Source organism: Parus major, chromosome Z (assembly GCF_001522545.3).
Source record: "Parus major isolate Abel chromosome Z, Parus_major1.1, whole genome shotgun sequence".
Lineage (NCBI taxonomy): Eukaryota > Metazoa > Chordata > Aves > Passeriformes > Paridae > Parus > Parus major.
Window position 1 is genome coordinate 43,029,537 of NC_031799.1, and position 18,652 is coordinate 43,048,188.

The 18,652-nt window shown below is 43.8% G+C and overlaps 1 protein-coding gene across 5 annotated transcripts in view; it reads left to right on the forward strand.

Annotated features, from left to right (window-relative positions):
- The window catches only part of PSD3 (pleckstrin and Sec7 domain containing 3), a 121,355-nt gene extending 106,484 nt beyond the window's left edge, over positions 1–14,871 (forward strand). For all 5 annotated transcript variants that reach the window (XM_015652479.2, XM_015652480.3, XM_015652481.3 and 2 more), the window contains one exon: positions 5,067–14,871. In XM_015652479.2, the coding sequence (XP_015507965.1) occupies positions 5,067–5,279 (213 nt within the window). In that variant the 3' untranslated portion in view covers positions 5,280–14,871. The remainder of the gene's footprint in view (positions 1–5,066) is intronic.
- The last annotated feature ends 3,781 nt before the right edge of the window (positions 14,872–18,652 follow it).

The window sequence follows — 18,652 nt, forward strand, 5'->3', positions numbered from 1 at the left end:
TCTGTGGTGTGGATATTGTAAAACTTGGAAGATCAAGCAGTTTCTTAGCTTGGGTTCTTGACACAGTTTATTTTCTATCACTTTTAGAAGCTTGGGATGTTATGTAAGCTGGAGTGTTAAACGTTTATAGAAATATTGATGGGGGAGTAGATTGTTGTGGGGTTTTTTTCTGTTTCCTGTCAATTTTATCGGGGTGATCTTTTGAGCTATTCCTCAGGTACCTCAGTACAAATCAGAACTAGTATAGTCCAGGAAACAAGACATGTCCTCTTCACTAGTGAGAGTCTCAAACAGCATTTGAGTTGTGTAGTTCAGATAAGTGATCAGCTCAGAAGGAATGCTCATCTAAGCAGGCAGGTTGTGGCCACAACTTCAGTTATGTGGGAGAAATGGTAATTCAAGGTGCTGACGTGCGTGCCTGTGTTACCTTTACACTAAGCACAGATTTCACAGACCATGTTGAACTATCAAGACACCATTCCAAGGGCTGTGAGAGCAGGCAATTCCAAAATGTTGGAAGTCAAAACAGATGAGGTAGAAGGCTCTGGGATCTTCCTTTGGAGCTAAGCGAAAAAGGAAGGTTTATGCTGTGTGGATGCAAGGTCAGGTGGCGTGGGAAGAATGCAGAAGGAGATGCTGGTCACTATTGTAGTAAGAAAATTTCTGTGGCCAAATCTCAGTTGGAGTTGCAGCTGGCCAGAGCTGTGGGGGACAATAAAGAGAGTTTTAAAAGGTATATTAATGGCAAAAGGCAGTGTAGAAATAACATCAGCCTCTTACAGGATGAGAATGGTCATCTCACAAACAGGGACATGGACAAGGCAGAGGTGTTTAGTGCAGTCTTTGCTTCTGTCTTCAATATGGATGACAGACCAGGGGGACCTCAGTGCTCTGAGCTGGAGGACCATGACTATGAGAATGATCAGTTCCCAGCTTCAACCGTGAAGTTGTGTGGGGTCAGCTGTTCCTCTGGATCTCTACAAATATATGAGGCCTGATGAGATTCATCCAAAAAACCTCAAACAATTGCCTGATGTCATCACAAAACTTCCCTAGATGATATTTGAACAGTCTGGGGAGATCCCAGTTGGCTGGAAACTGTTTAGTGTTTTCCCAGTATTCAGGAAGAGCAAAAAGGGTGACACTGGAAATTACAAGTCTGTCAGTCTCACTTTGGTGCCTGGTAAAATTACAGAGAAAATGATTCTTCTGGGAAGCATTGGGAAACACCAGGAGGACACTGGAGCCATCATCACAGCCAGCACAGCTTCATGAGAGGAAAGTCCTGCTTTCATTTGCTTTCAATGATTTCATTTTATGACAGGATAACCCACTTAGTTGATCAACCAAAGGCAGTTAATGCAATCTTTTTTGATTTCATAAAGCTTTTGATACTGTCTCTCTCAGAACCCTTCTGAAGAAAATGTCCAGCACTCAGCTGGATAAGCTCTTCATGTGATGGGTGAGCATGGGGCTCATGGGCTCATGGATCAGGCACAAAGGGTTACAGTGGATGGAGTGACATCAGACTGGTGTGACCTGTCACTTGTGGGGTTCCACAGGGTTCTGTCCATAGCCCTGTGCTCTTCAATGTCTTCATGAATGACTTGAACACAGGACTGGAAGAGATACTAAGCAAGTTTGCAGATGATACAGAATTGGGAGGAGCCATTCACTCCCTTGAAGTCAAGAAGGCCTTGCAGAGAGACCTTGACAAATTACAGGGCTGGACAATCACCACCCATATGAAGTTCACCAAGGGAAAGTGCCGGATTCTGCATCTGGGATGGGGCAACCCTAGGAGTGAGAAAATGTAGAGCCATGCCGTGGAAAGGGGCCTGGTCAAGGCAAGATGAATATGAGTGAGCAGTGCCCTTGCAGCTAGGAGGGCCAGCTGTCCTGGGGGGTATCAGGCACAGCATCACCAGCTGGGCAAGGGAGGGGATTGTCCTGCTGTGCTCTGCACTGGGGTAGCCTCACCTTGACTGCTTGGGGCAGTTTTGGGCCCCTCAGTATAAGAAACACATGAAGCCCCAGAGCCTCCAAAGGAGAGCAGTGAAGATTATGAAGGGCCTTAAGGGGAAGCCATGTGAGGAGCAGCTAAGGTCCCTTGGTTTGTTCAGCCTGGAGGAGAGAAGACTGAGGGGAGACCTCATTGCAGTCAACAACTTTGTTGTGAGGGGAAGAGGAGGGACAGTCACTGATCTGTCTGTGATGATGTGTGGGAATAGCCTGAAGTTGTGTCAGGGGAGGTTTAGGCTGGACATTAGAGAGGAGTTCTTCATCCAGGGGGTGGTTGGGCACTGGAACAGGCTCCCCAGGGAAGTGGTCACAGAGAGTTCAAGAAACATTTGGAAAACGCTGTCAGGCGCATAGAATGATTCTTGTGGATGGTCCTGTGCAGGGACAGGAATTGGACTGGATGATCCCTGTGGGCCCCTTCCAACTCAGTTTATTCTATTATACTGTGAGGCAGTAAAAATCCCGAACCAAACCTAAATGTTGAGCTATATGAAAATTTTGAATGGAAACTTTGTGAATGGAGACCTTCCCTTCAGAACAGCATACTGTCCAGGTTGGCAGGAGGTGGTGAAAAAGCTTGCTGCATGAGGTTAAATGAAAAGGCAAGAGGCAGGTGAGGCAGGATTTTGTAGCTGTTTCTTTCAGACTGAGACTGCAGGCTAAACCTAGTGTCTGTGTACAAAGGGCCAGCTGCTGATACGTCTCAGGAAAGACACCAGAAAAGCCGGTGAGTCCCTAAGGTAGCAGCATGGTACCATTAGAAAGGAAGATGTCATTTTCCTTGTCTGTAGGTCCTTAAAATTTCTTTTTGTTCACACACTGGTGAAGTCTTCATTCTTGTTCCTTACGAAAGACTAATGAGATGGAGGGGAGGCAAACCAGGAGGTTACCGGTCCTTGTTCAGGTATGCAGCCAGTAGTATTTGTTTTTGATGGTGTCTTTGCTTATACACACCACAGGAGGAACAGTTTCTCTGTTTGTCTGTCCCAGTTTGCCTGCTCTCTAAGGAAGTACTGCATCAGATGGCAAAAAATTTGTTGTTTATTGCAGAAAATTTATAGTTAAAGATCTTTTTGAATGCTGTCAGGTGAAAGGTGATGCCAGAATACTGATGCGTGGCTGCCTCATACTTCTTTATTATGTGCATTCATTCATCAGAGATAATGTTGCAGAAGCTTTTGAATAGTTTCAACTTCTGTGGTTTTTGTTTCTTGACAGAAATTTCCAAATTAATTTCTTTTAAGGCAGAATTACTAACTTCAAGTGTCAGGTCACTGAAAGACCAGCTTTGTTGTGGCTGAAATCAAAGTAGGAACGTGTTGATTAATGTAATAGAAGCCAAGGCCCCACAAAGTCCAGGGTAAAATGGCCATTTGCATACATGCAGGTCCTGGATTTCCATTCTGATTGTTGAGTCTTGAGACTCTGGTGGTATTTACTGGACCAGTAAAAGCATAAATCCATACAGCAGTAGAGCCCCCCTCTCCATTGCATGATATTACACTGTTCACAAGCTGAGAGCACTGGCTGGCCTTTTACAGAAGTGTCTGGTTCATTTTGTGATGAATCATCCATCAGCTTAGTGCATCATCGTCAGGGTTCTTCTTGTTGTTTTTCCATTTTTATTAAATGACACATCTTACCTGCTTCATGTGTTTGTCTCTCACGTTGTGGAGCTCCAGCTACAGATATGGAAGTCATAGGAATGCTTTTTTATTTAATTTGTAGGAGGATTTTGCTATGATTCTCCTCTATGAGGGTTTGTTTATTCAAAGGATTCTCAAAAGCCAGTCATGTTTTCTCCTTTTTTTATTCCTCTTTATATTCCACACTTCAAAGTGGTTACCAAGCTTTTTGACTTCCTGCCCTCAAATAAATTTTTTCACCAGAACTTTATTATTTTATTAGAAAATTTAAAATACTTTCTTAAATACTTTTTCCTTTGTCAGGAACATAATAGCTTGGCTGTTGTTTTGCCACACTGGCTGCTGTTTTGCCAGTTTGAAATACAAGTTAACAATCAGTATGGATGTTTAGATCCACCTTCCCTGACTCCCAGCACACTGAGATCGCTGTAATTACAATGCCTGCACCATATCTTTAGTGGATATATTAGGGGTAGGTTATTAAATAAATCCTGTGAAGTGGTTTGCTCTTTTCCACGACCTCCTGCCCCAATATCTGTTTTTGAGACCCTTTAGGGATCTTCTGTTACTGTACCCTCATTTTCTTCCTTGCCAAATTGTTTCTGGGAAAATGATGCAATTGTAGAAAACAGAACAAAATCTTCCTGTTGGAGAGGAAGACTCTGGTCCTGACAAGGAATAGAGCAAATGGTCATGTGGCACATTAAAGGGAAGTTTTTCCGGTTGAAAAATACAAGTGTCTGGACAAACAGCAACTGTCATCATTCCCTATGAGTGATGTAGCAGCAGAAAATACCATGCTGCTGTCATATCCCTCTCATCTGCTCCTTTTGGTTAAGATCTGGCCTTTCAGAAGATTCTCTCATGGGCCTAGTGGTGGCCATGCTGGTACAGTCTGAACTTAGACCTTGCTTTGGTTTTTCCCCCATGGATAAGAAAAGCACAAAAAGCAGGACCTGCTGGTGGAAGTGGAGGAGTGCACCAGAGCAAGACTTTCCTTGGTTTAGTGCACTTCATCTCTATCTGTGCCTGAGCACATAGGATCACAGTATGTATGAGCACAGCTTACATCTCATCATGGCTAAGATAGCAAGCTTTTGTTTGGTGATGTTACTTGGAATGGGAGCCACCAGTCAGCAGAGCATTGGAATTTCTGTGCTGCAGAACTGAGTACATCTGATTACACAGCACCCCAGGCCTCAGTCTGCCTGAAATTATCTTTGTTCAATTTATATTAGCCACTGTTGTTCATATCCACATTAGGCACCATTGTTCACATACATGTTGAGCTCCTGGCTTTCAAGGCCAGCAGAAAGCGTTACGTTACTTAGGAGGTCTCTCATGTGCCCCTGCAGAATTTCTTCCAGACTGATTTGGGCCTTTCTTTTCATTTCCCAGAAAAGTCGCTATGAGATTTATGTTGGCCTACTGAAAGAAGGGGTGAAGGAGCTGCTGAGCGGAGGAGAGAACGATGCACCAGGACTGAAGAAATCCCACTCAAGTCCTTCTTTGAATCAGGAGTCTCCAGTTAGTGCCAAGGTGAAACGCAATGTCTCGGAGAGGAAGGACTACAGGCCAGAAACACCCAGCATTAAGCAGAAGGTCACTTAGAGTGGAAATGACAGCTAGGGGAACAGCCATGCAGCAAAGTATCGGTGGTCAAAATTTTTTCATTTAATAACCTGTCATTCACAAAAAATAAGTGCATCTGCCTGAATGGGGTGTTAGTGACATTTTCTATTGTATATTTTGCTGTTTCTGTGCAGATTGTGGGAGATGTCTTTGCTCCTGCTTTGCTTTGCTTTGTTAATTTATCATTTAGCAATTGAAGCATTGGGACTTTCTTGTGTTGTTCTGTTTCTAAAGGAGCTGGGGAAGGCGTAGAGCGCTGTGAAGTTTATTCTGTCTCCTCCCCATTTATCTCCTCCCATCGGCATGTGGCTTTCATCTCTCAAGTCACTTGTCACTTTATTTATGTGGTGGGTGGGAAAAATAACTGGACAAGTGCTGCAGTGCTATGAATGTGAGCTGTAGCTGTAAGAAGAGCTGTGCAAACATGCAGCTGCAGAAGGCTGACTAGAGGCTAGGCTGCTGGGAACACTAGTTTCCTGACAATATGGGGCACGTTGGTACTGGTACTTAGCAGCAGGTGGTACAGTAAATAGTCACTGTTGCTTATTGTTGCTGCATTGACCCTGGACATGTGAGTGTGAAGGAATGAAACCTGGAAACCTCTGGCAATGCTGGGATGATGGCATTGGAATAATTTGTTTGCTTCCTTCCAAGCAGAGAGCCTTCTCCTTAGTTTGCAGGCTGGAAGGCATCCAAACCCATGCTGTCTCTGCTTGTCTCTGCAGTCAGGAAGATTAGGGATTACCCAGTTGGAATGGCTATCTGGGCTTCACATTAATTTGCAAAGAAGGCTGCTGTAGATGTCAGCCATTAGCATTATATATTAATTATATATATTAAAGACAAAGGGCCTCTGTGTAGTTTTTAACTATACGCTCTCACTTAGCTGCTATATAGAGCCTTATGATATATTGTGTCCTGTTGCTTCCCCTTCCAGGGGTTTTCTTGTTGGTGTGCACAGAGAGCTGCTTTCAATTCCTCTCATAGTGACAAAGCACTTTGCCTTTTTTCTTCAGTAAAGGATTCTCTTCCGTTTTCCATTTTCCTTCTTTAGCTCACATCCAGTTGGAAGAGACTGGTGCCTCCTCACAGTTCCTGCATACCCTGTGCCAGGCTTTCCAAGGGGAGCACAGGACCAGGAGAGACCACCATGGGTAGATCTTTTCACACCTGAAAGGCTCCTATTTGTGCCATAGACCCTTGGGGTGGCCAGCAGTTTTCAGGCACAGAGAGCGGAAAGATGACACAGAAATCATTTTCCTGCTTCCCAGTCCCTCTTGTCTGGGCAGTGTCATGGCTCTGCAGAGAGTTCTGGCTCTCCTGTTACCTGTTATCTGAGTTTTAATCTCTGTTTTAATACTGGCCCTCAGGGTGAGCTTGGACAGGTCTCTCCCATTTTGTGTCGCCCTTTCCCAGTGTGAAGTAGTACAACCAAACTGGCCTTTCCCTCAGAGCGTCTGGGGAGATAATGTCAAGAACCAGTTGAAAATTTCTCCTTGCTGTTCATTCTGTTGTGCCTGGCACAGGACAGCTTCTTGATGAATGCAATCTTTAATGCATATAGAAGCATCAAGATCAGTGCAAGGACTGTTTAGAAATGCACTGGTGTTTTCAGCCCAAGTAGTCAAAGGGCCACACATCCAAAAAATTGCTACCTGGGTGTGTTCTGTCAGGCTTCCCAAAGGTCCAAGTCAATTCATCTAGTTTATTGAGCTGCCAGACCAGTGAGCAGAACTGGGAGTGACCGAAGAGAAAAGGCCCTTAACAGGCACTGCATGACTTGCCTCCTCTACCAAGTACCACCATGCAACAGCTTTCCTGGTGTTTTGCTGACTGTTGGCTGTAACAATGATGTTGCATACTCAGATGTGAGGTTTTAGAGAAAATTGATCCTTTCAGTTCCAGCCTGGCAGCAAAACCAGATGAGGCTGTTCTCACAAATGATGCTGGGATCCGCATCCATCTGGCATCTGCCACTGAGAGTGGCTGTTCCATGCTAAAAGTCAGGAGTTTGGCTCCTAACCTTGGCCACGTTGCTAAAAGCTTGCGGAGTCCTGAGTAGAAATTGGCAGTGTTTCCCAAGTGCTGAGGCTTTAGAAGTTGTGCATTCCTACTAAGGTGGAGTTAATATTTAGTTCTCTTCTTGAAGAAGAGAGATATCTTCTGCTTCTGGGGCCAGAGTGATGTGGTGCAGCTTATTGCATGGGGAGACTCAGTGTAGAGAGATGCATGGTAGTGCTCATTGGGAAGGATTATTTGGAGTAATTAAGAGTGGTAGAACGACAGCTCATGGAGGGGTAACAAAGATAGATCCCTCCAGCTGTTCGTCATGCTTTGGAGGTTGAAAAAGACAAGCAAAACAGAGAGAAGCAATTCAGTTGGGAAATGCTGAATGCACATTTGGGAAGAAAACTTGACCTCTCTGTTTTGATTAAGGAGTGGTATTCCCCAGTTCAGTGTTCCCACTGAGACTCTACACACTACATGGTCCTTGCTCGCTCCCTCCTTCCCCTCGCCATCCTTGCAGTGGGCTGGAGAGGAGAACTGGAGGCATAAAATGCAAAGATCACAGGTTGAGAAAACAACAATTTGCTGGAAACGGCAATGAGATAAAAAAATGAATGGTAAACAGCAACAGTGTTCAATAATGCTCACCATGCAGATGCCAACAATACCCAACCACTCACTTCCCAACACGCCAACCCAGAAGGGACATTTTCCCCTGTTCCTGGAAGATGACATGAGGTAGTATAGAATAACCTTCAAGTCCAAGCCATGCCCCTGGCTAGGGCAGAAATTATCCCCATCCTGGCCAGAACCAGTTACTTTATATAACAATAGGATACATACAGCAGAAGCAAAACCCAGAAAAGGTACAGATCTGTAAATGGCCTTGCTTGGCTGTCAGGGTTGGGTTGACTAGATGATCTTTTTGAAGGCAGGCTAGAATATGCTTGGCAAACCTCTTGTGTTTATGGAGTGCAGTGCTTCAAAACGCAAAGAGGTGACATTTAACTTTCTTCTTTCTTGGCTTTTAATGGATTTTGGTTGCTGAAAATTCCAGTTAAATTGCTGAGCTCAAAAAAAAATTACTCCTGTTAAGTGCATTTTCTAACTTTGACACAGAAACTGGATAATTCCTCTTCAAAGTCATTGCAGAAAAGATGATTTGAAGCAATGGGAAAAATCAAAAAGTGGACTGCTAAAGAGAGGTTTTTTTTTCATTATTTACTATCTATTTCCATGTATACTTGTAAACGGATTAGTGTATTTTTTTAAGTCTCATCTAATTGTATTGAATGCAGTTTTTCCACTGCATTTTTTAGTCATTAAACATTTGTTGAGCTTAGAGCAGTCTTGCTGAGACTGCTGAGGCATGCAGATTAGTTTACCCAGAATTTATAGCTTCTGCTCCAGTTTTAATTAATGCCATTTTCCTCTGTTACTTTACAATTTATAAACATCCCAGGCACCCATTTAGAAATGCATGCTCTGGAGACCAAGAAAAAATATCCTGTTGTGAAAGTGTAAGACTCCTGCCCTCCCTTGGGAATAGGTTCATCTAGCAATCAGTACTGTAATTTGGTTTTTTTTTTCCCTCCTGATGATGCTATGAAGGGGCAGATTTTCAGGCAGAGAGTCTGACCAGGTAGCTTTGCATGGTACCCTGCATGCTGCCTTTATTGACTGAAATGTTTGCCTTTAGGGGAGATCAGTGCTTGACTGCAGCGGCTCAGGAGCTCTGATTGCAGTATGTAAGGATATTCTGCTGGTTTCCATCCCTCCTCTGGGACTTGAGCTGCAAATCACTGGAGAAGCCTGCAGTTTTCTGGGTGTGCTCAGTGCAAGGAGGAGTTACTGGCTGGCTGCCATGAGCATGTGTGCATGCAGGAGAGCCTTTGCGCATGCAGGAGAGCCTTTGCATTGGGGATGCAGGGAGGTGTCATCCTTCCTTGTCACCCTCCCTGCTCCAGTGCACTATCATTGCTCAGGCGAAGCCTCTGCCTGCATGTAGAGCAGGGATGCAAAGAGGGGAGCAGGCTGGGGTCAGCACCTCCTTGCTTCCCCTTTCTTAAGGTGCAGACAGTGGTTTTGGACAGATCCTGCTCTGAAGCATTGCTGGCTTACTCATCCTCCAGGGGCTGAACCATTTGCTAAGGAAGGAGAGACAGGAAAGGGCTGCCCTAGTCTGCACCTGACAGCAGAGATCTGATGGAGAAGGGGAAAATTGCCTTCCCCTCTCCCCACCCAGCAGCCAAAGTGGGTGAGACTCTTCTGAAGCCAAAGCCACTCTCCTCTGTGAGCCAGCAGGATGCAGGGGACTGGTTGAGATGGTTTTTGTTTATCAGTGTCTGTGAAAGAGACTCCCTGGACTGAATGTGTGTTTGTCTGCATCTTGCAGATAAATTACGCGTGAACTAGTGAACATGACTGTAGCTTCTAAAGCCAGTATTTATGTTGTGTTTTCAATTGATGTAGAGAGGCAAGTCAGCCAGCAGAGTGATTGATGCAGCAGAGTTGTGCGGGAATGCTGTTCAGCTGTGTTGCCGACTCAGAGTTTTTTGTCTGTAGCCACTCACTTGTAAATGGTTACCAGAAACTTTCTAATGATTAGTAACAGCTCGTCACTAAAATACTTTCCCTCTGATCTTGCCTGCTCCCAGGTTGTAGTCTGTCCATTAAGATTAAGGGACTCTCCTGGAAAGCAGTGCTCTGCACAACCCTGCTTTGAGGAGAAGTTCAGCCTAGCAGACCTCCAGGGACTGGAATCAGTCAGTGACTTTTCACAGCTCCAATGCCTTTGGATAACAAAGATGGTTGCTCTTCTGACTTGAAAAAGCCAAAACTTTTTCCTTCCTCCAGTGGAGAAATGAGGTACTTGCTTGACTGGAGCAGGCCATTCAGTGAAGACATGATTATGGCAGTGGAGGAAGTCAGAGGTGACAGGGTCATCATCAAGCTTCTTGGAGACATTGCATGGCAGTGTTCTCCTGGAAAGTGCGAAAGGCTTTTTCTCTGCAGATGGCACACTGGTTACTGTGTCTGCATTCTCCATTTTTAAATGAATTTTGGTCTTATTGCAGTTAGTCTGACAGCTCCTCCTCCTTTTCTGACAAGCTGCTCTTGTCTGTCATCTTAACACCTCAGCTGCTTCTGTATAACAGGTCTGTTTCCTTCCATGCTTGCAGAAATCCAGAAAATTTAACTTTCCCATCTTGCATTGAGAAAACCTGCTCTGAAGCAGGGCTGCATTGAATGGATAACCCTGTGAACAGCTTTTTCACTCTGCTTGTTGGTAGCCTGTGTTTCCAGCCACAGTTATAGCTGGGAGGTGTGAGACCGAGTTTTAGACTGCCGTGATCCTCTAGTTGTTATGCTGCAGGGATGCAAAGTTCCCCCTCCCGCACTTAGACCAGACACTTGCAACATTCCTACTCTTCTAGTATCCAGGTTGTTGGAAACTGGCTGCTTCTGCAGGGTCAAAGGCAGTATATACATCTTATGGCAAAGCAATCTTACAGCTTGCTGCTTGTTTAAATTTTCTCCAGTATTGCTCTCCCCAGGCTTTGGGACGTCACATCTGCTCTGAGGGGGCAGTTAAGAAGTCTCTCTAACATTTCTCATCAGAGCACAATCACTGCTCCTCAGCATGTGTTCTCAGCATCTGGTATCTAGGCTGCCTAGAGGGATGAACCATAGAAGCTGTCTCAGAAAGAGCTAGTCTGCAGCTTGTGCTTTTTAAAGGATATTTTTAGTGCATATAGACGCAGTACGTCTGGCCTCGCCTCTCTCCTCTCTCGCCTCTCGCCTCTCTCCTCTCTCCCAGAGCTCTCCCAGCAGCATAGGTGTAGCATAGTGAACTGCTTCACCTAGAGCTTCACTGTGGGGACCTGAACTACAGGAAGAAGCAGCTTTGTCAGCCTTCAGAGAAATGATACCATCTGAGCTGAGCGCTCCTGCACAGGACGATGATGCTGTAGGAAGAAGCCAGTGCCACCCTCCATGGCTGGTCACCTGCTGGAGACTGTGAGCTCTAGCACTGCCCTTAGTGCTGGGAGTAACAAGAAATGCTGGCTTCCTTTTCTCTCTAGTCTGTGCTGCTTGAGGAACTGTCCTTAGCACCTGCTGGTTTTCTCCCTTGTGACAGCAGCACCCTTATCCAGGGCTAGCACAGTCCCTTTGTGTGGAGACTGGTTTACATGAGACCAAGAAGGACAGCTCCATGCAAAAAGTCTGAATGCCATCTGGGAGTATCTGCTCTGCTGACGGTAACATACAGTTGAACATTGAAAGGAGGCAGGCCCAGCTTTGCCTGAGAGAATGTCCCTTGCTCATACATTTTGATAGATTAATTAAGGTTGTGTTGTAGTTATTTATTAGAGCCCATCCCTTACCAAATGCAAGTAAGAACTTTCCCAAAGGTTGGACCATTGACCTGACTCTGCCCTTGTGGTCAGAAGGAGCAAATTTAGGCTAGTCCAAAGTTTATCTCTTCTCTGCTTTTGAACACTTAATTATTCTATAAAAATTATAGATGTTTAATCAATGAGGGACATCCCATGGCATCTGCTTTTAAATCTGGGCCAGGAGCCAGCTCGGGTACAGGCCAGAGGTTTATTTGGACCAGTGAAGGTACATCACTTAGCAGTGCAAGCATTGAAAGTGCAGCAAGCTACAAGGGCTGGATTTTTCTCTGACAGGAACCACTGTAATTAGTATCCACTTTAGCAGTGATCCTGCCTGTAACTCTCCTAAATGAGACTAGCACAAGAAGATACCTTTGGTCTAAACAGGCGAGTTTCAGCTTGGGCCAATTGAGTATCATGGTGTAGTGACAAAGCAGCTAGCTAAGCTACCATGGAGACTTGTTTGACACAAAATCCTCCAACTTCCCTTAGCCTCTTGCTGGGAAGAGGGAGATAAATGCTGTCGAGTCTGTGGTGTCACCACAGAGGCCAAACTCTACTGGTAATATAAGTCTTAACTCACACACTTATGAAAATCTCATGCTCAGAGCTGTCAGATTCTGAAAGACTGTAGGATGAGAACAGGGGTGGGTTGTGGTTGGGTTTTTTTTTAAATTTGTACATATTCATGACAAATGTGTCCTCTTACTTGAGTCTAGAATTATAATTTGGCTAAAAAGGACTGAGTTTTTTGGCTATTTAAAAACTTTAAAATGACTCCTCTGTGTGAGGTGCATTCTGAGGCTTACATTGCTTGGCAAACATGCCTATAGATGTGTGTATTTCATAAGTAAAGTATGGCTTCTATGGCTCAGCACTGCAAAGCTCACTGTTCTTTTCTGAGGCTTATTTGGCCAAAGCACTTCAGAAGCTGCAGACATTGTTAGGATGCTTGTTGTTCTAATTGTTCTCAAATAAGTTTAAACAGCTATCAGAGCTTTTGCAGATTTATGGTGTACTTTGAGCTGCCTTGATCTTCATGTGTTGTCCACCAGGGGCTGCCTGTTGTTCTGCTTGTTGAAGGCAAGGCATACATTTGAGAGTCTAAGCAAGAGTTAGTGGGTGGAATTTTCTGTTAGCTTAACACTGGGCTGACTTTCTCCCTGTCTGTGTCAGCCGATGCCTGTACAAGGAGCATCCGTGCTGACTACTTCTGAAAATCATGCTCTGGGGATCTAATACACAGCTTTACTTCTGAAAACGTTGACCTTGCTCTGTGAAAATTCAGCAAAGGGACATCATGTCCAAAGTGTCCAAGAAGGACAGGTGCCTGTGATGTCTCCTGCAGATACAGCCGTACAGCAGTATTGAGGGGGGTTTTTTTCTGTAACTGTACAAATTTCCAGAAGAGTGGCTCATCAGCAGGCAAAAGAAGAGCAACAGGGCTGAAATATCTCTCTTGGGCATCTCGTATGCATTCCAGAGGTTTCCCTTGGGAGCATTAAACAACCTTTTAACAAGTTGCTGGTCTGAGGAAAAAGACATAGGGAAACCCAGTGGGTTTTCTTATTGTGATCTAGTAAGGGCAACAGTATCATGATCTGCATTGTTCTTGGAAAGAGAGAGCAAAACCTGAGGTGTGATTCTCACCTGGAGTCATAAAACTCTTTATCATGGAGTTAGGTTGAAGCAGCATGAACGACTTCAGTGAAACTATGCCTTTGCACTTCACTGGACCACAGCCAGAGTGATTATGTCTTGCAGAACTGAGACACAAGTGAGCTGCAGCTTGGAAGGAAATGAAAGGGACCACCCTGTCACCTTGCTTTGGGCAAGCTGTGGTCCTGTAATCTTTTTTCAGGTACTGGGCTTCTCCCTTGGATTTCCTGCCCTCCATGGTGATGGGAAAATGTGGGTGAGCACTGTCAGTTTCAGAGTCACGGTTAAGAAGTGTCATTTACCTCCACCTGAGCTGTTGCTGTTGTTTTCTCTTAGGCTGAGAAAGAGGACTGAATTTTCAGTCAATGTTGCTTGGTAGCCATGTGGGAAGCATAACTCAGCAGTGGTAGTGCAGAAAAATATTTTGCACATGCATGTACATACACCTTATGCATCTCTTGTGTGCAGAACTAACCTTACAGGGCTTGACAGCAGTCCTTGCAAGACCTTTCCTCTGGGTGGTCTCCTATTGCTTTTGTGATGTGTAGGAACCTTCTTTCTGGTAACCTTGAATTCAGTTTACTCTCATCACTGAATTGCTGGAGTGTTTTTCATGTAACACACTAGAGACACAGTCCCAGTCTCGCCGCTTTGTGGTAACTTCTTGGTCTGCTGTGAAGCAACAACATTGAGGTAGCCATTAAATCTTCTCCAGCAGCATGGAACTTGCTATTCTGACTCTTGGGGAGGTCATCATCTCAGGTTTGATGCTGTCCTACCACCAGGACACCCTGTTTTGTCCCTAGGAATAGGCCCGGCCAGAAAAGTATGCTGGGTGGTTGGAGTCAGAGCTGTGCAGACTTTAGTCAAGCCCTGGTTCAGGGAGATTTTTCCATGTGCTGCTGATGTCCATAAGGACTCAAACATATACTTGCTTACACAGAGATGCTTTCCTGAAGCAGAGTTGTCACTCTTTTCTACAGGTATCACAGGATGCCCTCCCTTATTCTGCTTCATGTATCTGGTACTTAGAATGATCATTTCCTGATAAATGAAGGCACTTAATCAGTCCTCTTCCCCTTGGAAGAAGGACTTTTGGGGATATTGTTATATCATTTAAAATAATATTTTGGAATTTAAGTTTACATTGCTTTATTTTTCACTTGAGGTAACTGTATATAAATATTTTCCTCTATTTTATCATTGCTGATAAAGTAAGCCTACAGTATACAGACAAATAATTTGCCTTTGATGTATTGAAACTGTGAGATATAAAGTAGACTTCTCTCTTGTGTCCATGTTCCTGACTATAACTCTGTTCCTCTGTGTTTTTATAAGTTGGAATAAATGTTGCTTACGGGCAACAAAGAGCCTGCAAGCTTCTCAATAATTTTTATGTCATTGAACTCAAGCAACCCTACTGAAGGATCTCACATATGTATAATGATATATGTATATGTACAAACTTTAGAAAGAAATAAACCAAATGTATTTCACGTTCTGCAGCTGAATGTTTTTTATTTGAATCCTGACAGTTGTTCCTACAAGTAAGAACATGCAGGTGGCTTTGCAGTGGCTGTCCTGCTTCAGACTCCTGGCAGTCAGTAGTTTCAAGGTTTCCTGAGCCAAAGCACATGTGTACTGTCTGCTTTACGGTCTGGATCTCACCTGCTGTTGGGGTAACCAATGGCACTATGTGCACATTAGTTCTGTGTGAGGGCAGCTGGAACACATCTCTCTTCCTTCTGCACCTGTACAAGAGTAGATCCCTTCTAGCTGTTTCTGGGTGTGTAGCCTGCAGAGCTACCTCTGCTTGCTGTGAAAAGACAGAAAAAAGAGAATTAACTGATTTAAAATGGGTTTACCAGCATGTGGATTAAAACAGTGAGACTGCAGCAAACGGCTGTTCAGAAGTGGTTGGGAGTTGATCTCAAAATTTGTAGGAGATCACAGAATTGTGAGGAGGTCACTCCTCACTGTTGAGGTTGGGAATTGCTGCTGGCATGGTGTGTGGGAAGAAAGGAACCATGAAAGTCAGACAGTAAAGAAAAAGATGGAGTGTATAAAGGCAAAGGTGGGAGTGGTTAAGAAAATATGCCTATCCAAAGTAAGGAGAAATAGTCAATACAAGACACAGCAAACAGTGTTGTTCTTGCAGTTCTTGGGTGGGACATAGCTCAGCATTGGGAAGTTAGTACGCTCTGTGGAGCGTTTGTCACAGATGTAGTGGGCAGATGCAGAGGATGTGTCCAACACAGGTGGGTCATGCCCAAGCTTTACAACAGGGCTAGCAGCTTGTACTTGGAACAATAATGAGGAAGACATGTTGTTTCTTCCTAAGATTTCTGTGAATGTTTGACTATCTTGAGGTGACTGTTTCTTTATATTTTTCCTCAGTATGTTGCCTTTAGATGAGTGGTAAGACTGACACTTGAGAAGCTGTGTGTGTGTGTGTGTTTGTTTGTTTGTTCACACTATGCCTTGGGATTTCAGATTTTTTCATTATCAAACCATCCTGGTTGCTTCAAAGCACTTGGGATTTTTGATTCCAATGCATGCTTCTGGATTAATATGTTTTTAATGGAAAGACTAAACAAGGTGGTGGTAAGGATGGGTGGGAGTATTTTACAAAGATGTATTAAAATGCCTCCTCTAAGCCCAAATGAATGTTTGAACTGTGTCTGAATGTTAATGTCAGTACTGCTCACCACATCTTTTCTTATTGTTTCTTCCTAGCTGACAGAGTCAACGCTGAGCATTTTCTGGTGGTTTTTCTACCTGGAATCATTAGTCATGTCACGTTGCTCACAATGCAATGAGCTAGAACAAAATGACAGAACATGTGCAAAGTGAAAGACAGATGCATTTATATTCTCTTCATTGTCCATTTTCAGTTCAAGTTTCCAAGTACAGAATATAATTATCAAGGAAGACTGAAAAGGCTAGTTTGTGTATGCAGGAGGAACCTCCACAGTCTACAGCAGCTACACATCTCTTTGTGTATTTTTAAGTATAGTAGCACAAGAAAGAGACTTAGCCCAAAGTAATGCACAGTTTGGTCTGAAATTGTCACAGTTATCTCTAGATTGGAAATGAGAAGGAAGTTCATACCCATCAGAGCACTGATGTACTCCAGAAGCCTCCTAATCTACAAGGTAAGGGCAAAAATACCCAGTAGCTTTTAAGGTAGAGCTGGAAGAGAAATTGTGATAATGCAGGTTTTAATTTTTCAGGTCACTGCACATTGCATCGGTTTCTTTCCATGTTTGCGACTAAATTGATGTTTCTCAAGTTGCATCAGCCACTATGCTAACTATTTCTCCCAGGAAAAGGGCCATCCTAGAAAACGTGAGCTACTGCACAACAGCTATCCACCTTGCCAGGTTTGCTGTGTCATGGTCACATTTGTTTTAGGACATCATTTCTGGTCCCATTCCGCAGCTAGTTTTTTGATAGACCAGTAACATAATTGATGCGGGCTTTTGTTTTGCTGGCCTGCTCCTCACAATCGGATGCAAAGACAAGGACCTGGGATCAGGTGAAGGATCAAGACTAAGTAGATTTATTGTCTTACTCATTACTTACTATTTACTCACACTTGTAGAATGTGGAGGTAAATGTGTTGCTATTATGAACTGGAAATTTGTGAGGATGTTTTGTTCGCTCTTCCCAGGCAGGGTGTATCAATAATAGGCTGATTTTGCCCTAGTAACAACCTTGGGAAGTCCAGACTTTGGGACAGATTTGGTTGAATTTGTCTGGTGAGGATAAACTAACAAGGATGTGTCTTAGGGAAGAACCTGGGCAGAGAAGGGGAGGCACAACAGTGGCAGAAAGGTGTTCCAGGAAGTAGAAGGAGTGATGAATAAGGCAAAAGAATCAGATAAAGAACAGAAGAAGAGGGAACCTTCTGAAAGGAGTGCAGGCACCAAGAGATAGAGATGTGTTGCTGATTTGCAGCCTGATCCATCAGGAATTCCTTTCAGGACTGTGGAAAAATTGCTGTGAGAGGGTGGGCTTCAGAGGGATAGATTTGCACTGCAGTGATATGTCATATAAAGAAGTAAAGTAATGGATTTGTAAGTGAACAGTTGATGTATGTGATTCATAAGACTTAAGAGTGTGAAATAAGCACTTTTTGTAATTGTGTGTAATAGGGTGGAAAATAGTATAATTGCAGATTAGCAGTAGTGGTGTGTTTGTTTGATAATCAGTGTATTGATTACTTAATAGATTGACCAGTTCCTTAGTAGCGTGTTGCTTAGTCACTAAAGCCTGTAATTTTGTTATAGCACTTACATCTTGATATTGCAACTAAATGGAGGGAGTTGCTTCCTGAAGTAGCAGTTATACTGAGGGAGAGAACATTTCCTACCTAGTCTTAACTTGCTTCAGCCACAACACATTGACGCTTACAAGGACGCTTGCAGGAATGTTTGTAAATATTTGAACTATGCCATTGACCACAGACCACAGGCTAAATAGGAATCTTGAGAATGTAAATGCCGTAAAAATGGCATATTGGGAAAGAGAAGTTTGTGAGTTAAAATCTCAGGGAAAGACTTTCATAATGCACAAGCACTGTTTGCTCAGGTAGCCCTTGCTTGCCTGCATGAGTAAAGGTACTGAAGGGCCTTTATGATGCACAGCCTTAAAATGTAGGGGAAATGTACAGATGGCTAAAAATCTGTGGAAGAGAGCAGAATATAGCATCAAAGACTGAAAACTCTGTGGAAAAGAAGATTGCAAGGAGAGCTTGCCCAAAGGGAGAGGATTTGTTTGAAAGCCAGAGGTAAGACAAAAACTGAAGAAGACTGTAAAGAAAAGCCACGGGAAGCAACTGAACAGTACACAGATTCAGTTACCATTTGGAAAAGATAATCCATTAATAGGAAGGGACCAGCCTCTTTTGAAGGTTGTCTAACCACTCCCCTATATAAGTGTTCTTTTGGTAAAAAGTTCTTATTCCCCCATTGTTTGCAGAGTATTCGAATACTCCTGGGACTTGCAATAGGGTCAGAAAAGCTGTGTGCTGGCCTTCAGAGTTAGCAAAGGTAGATATTCCTTCCTGCACCTGGTAGCTTGGAAGACTGCAGCATCCCTGGGGCTTCGCACAGTCTGCTGGATGGGGCATGTCTTTGCAGAAAGAAAGGACAGAAGGAAAACCGAAAAGCCAGCTGAATCCTATTTTCCACTGTCACTATACTAAAATTGTTCAAAATAAGTGGTATAAGCAGGTGGGTATGTTTTGCTTTCTTTGTCTCCAAGAAAATGTCTTTTTGTTCA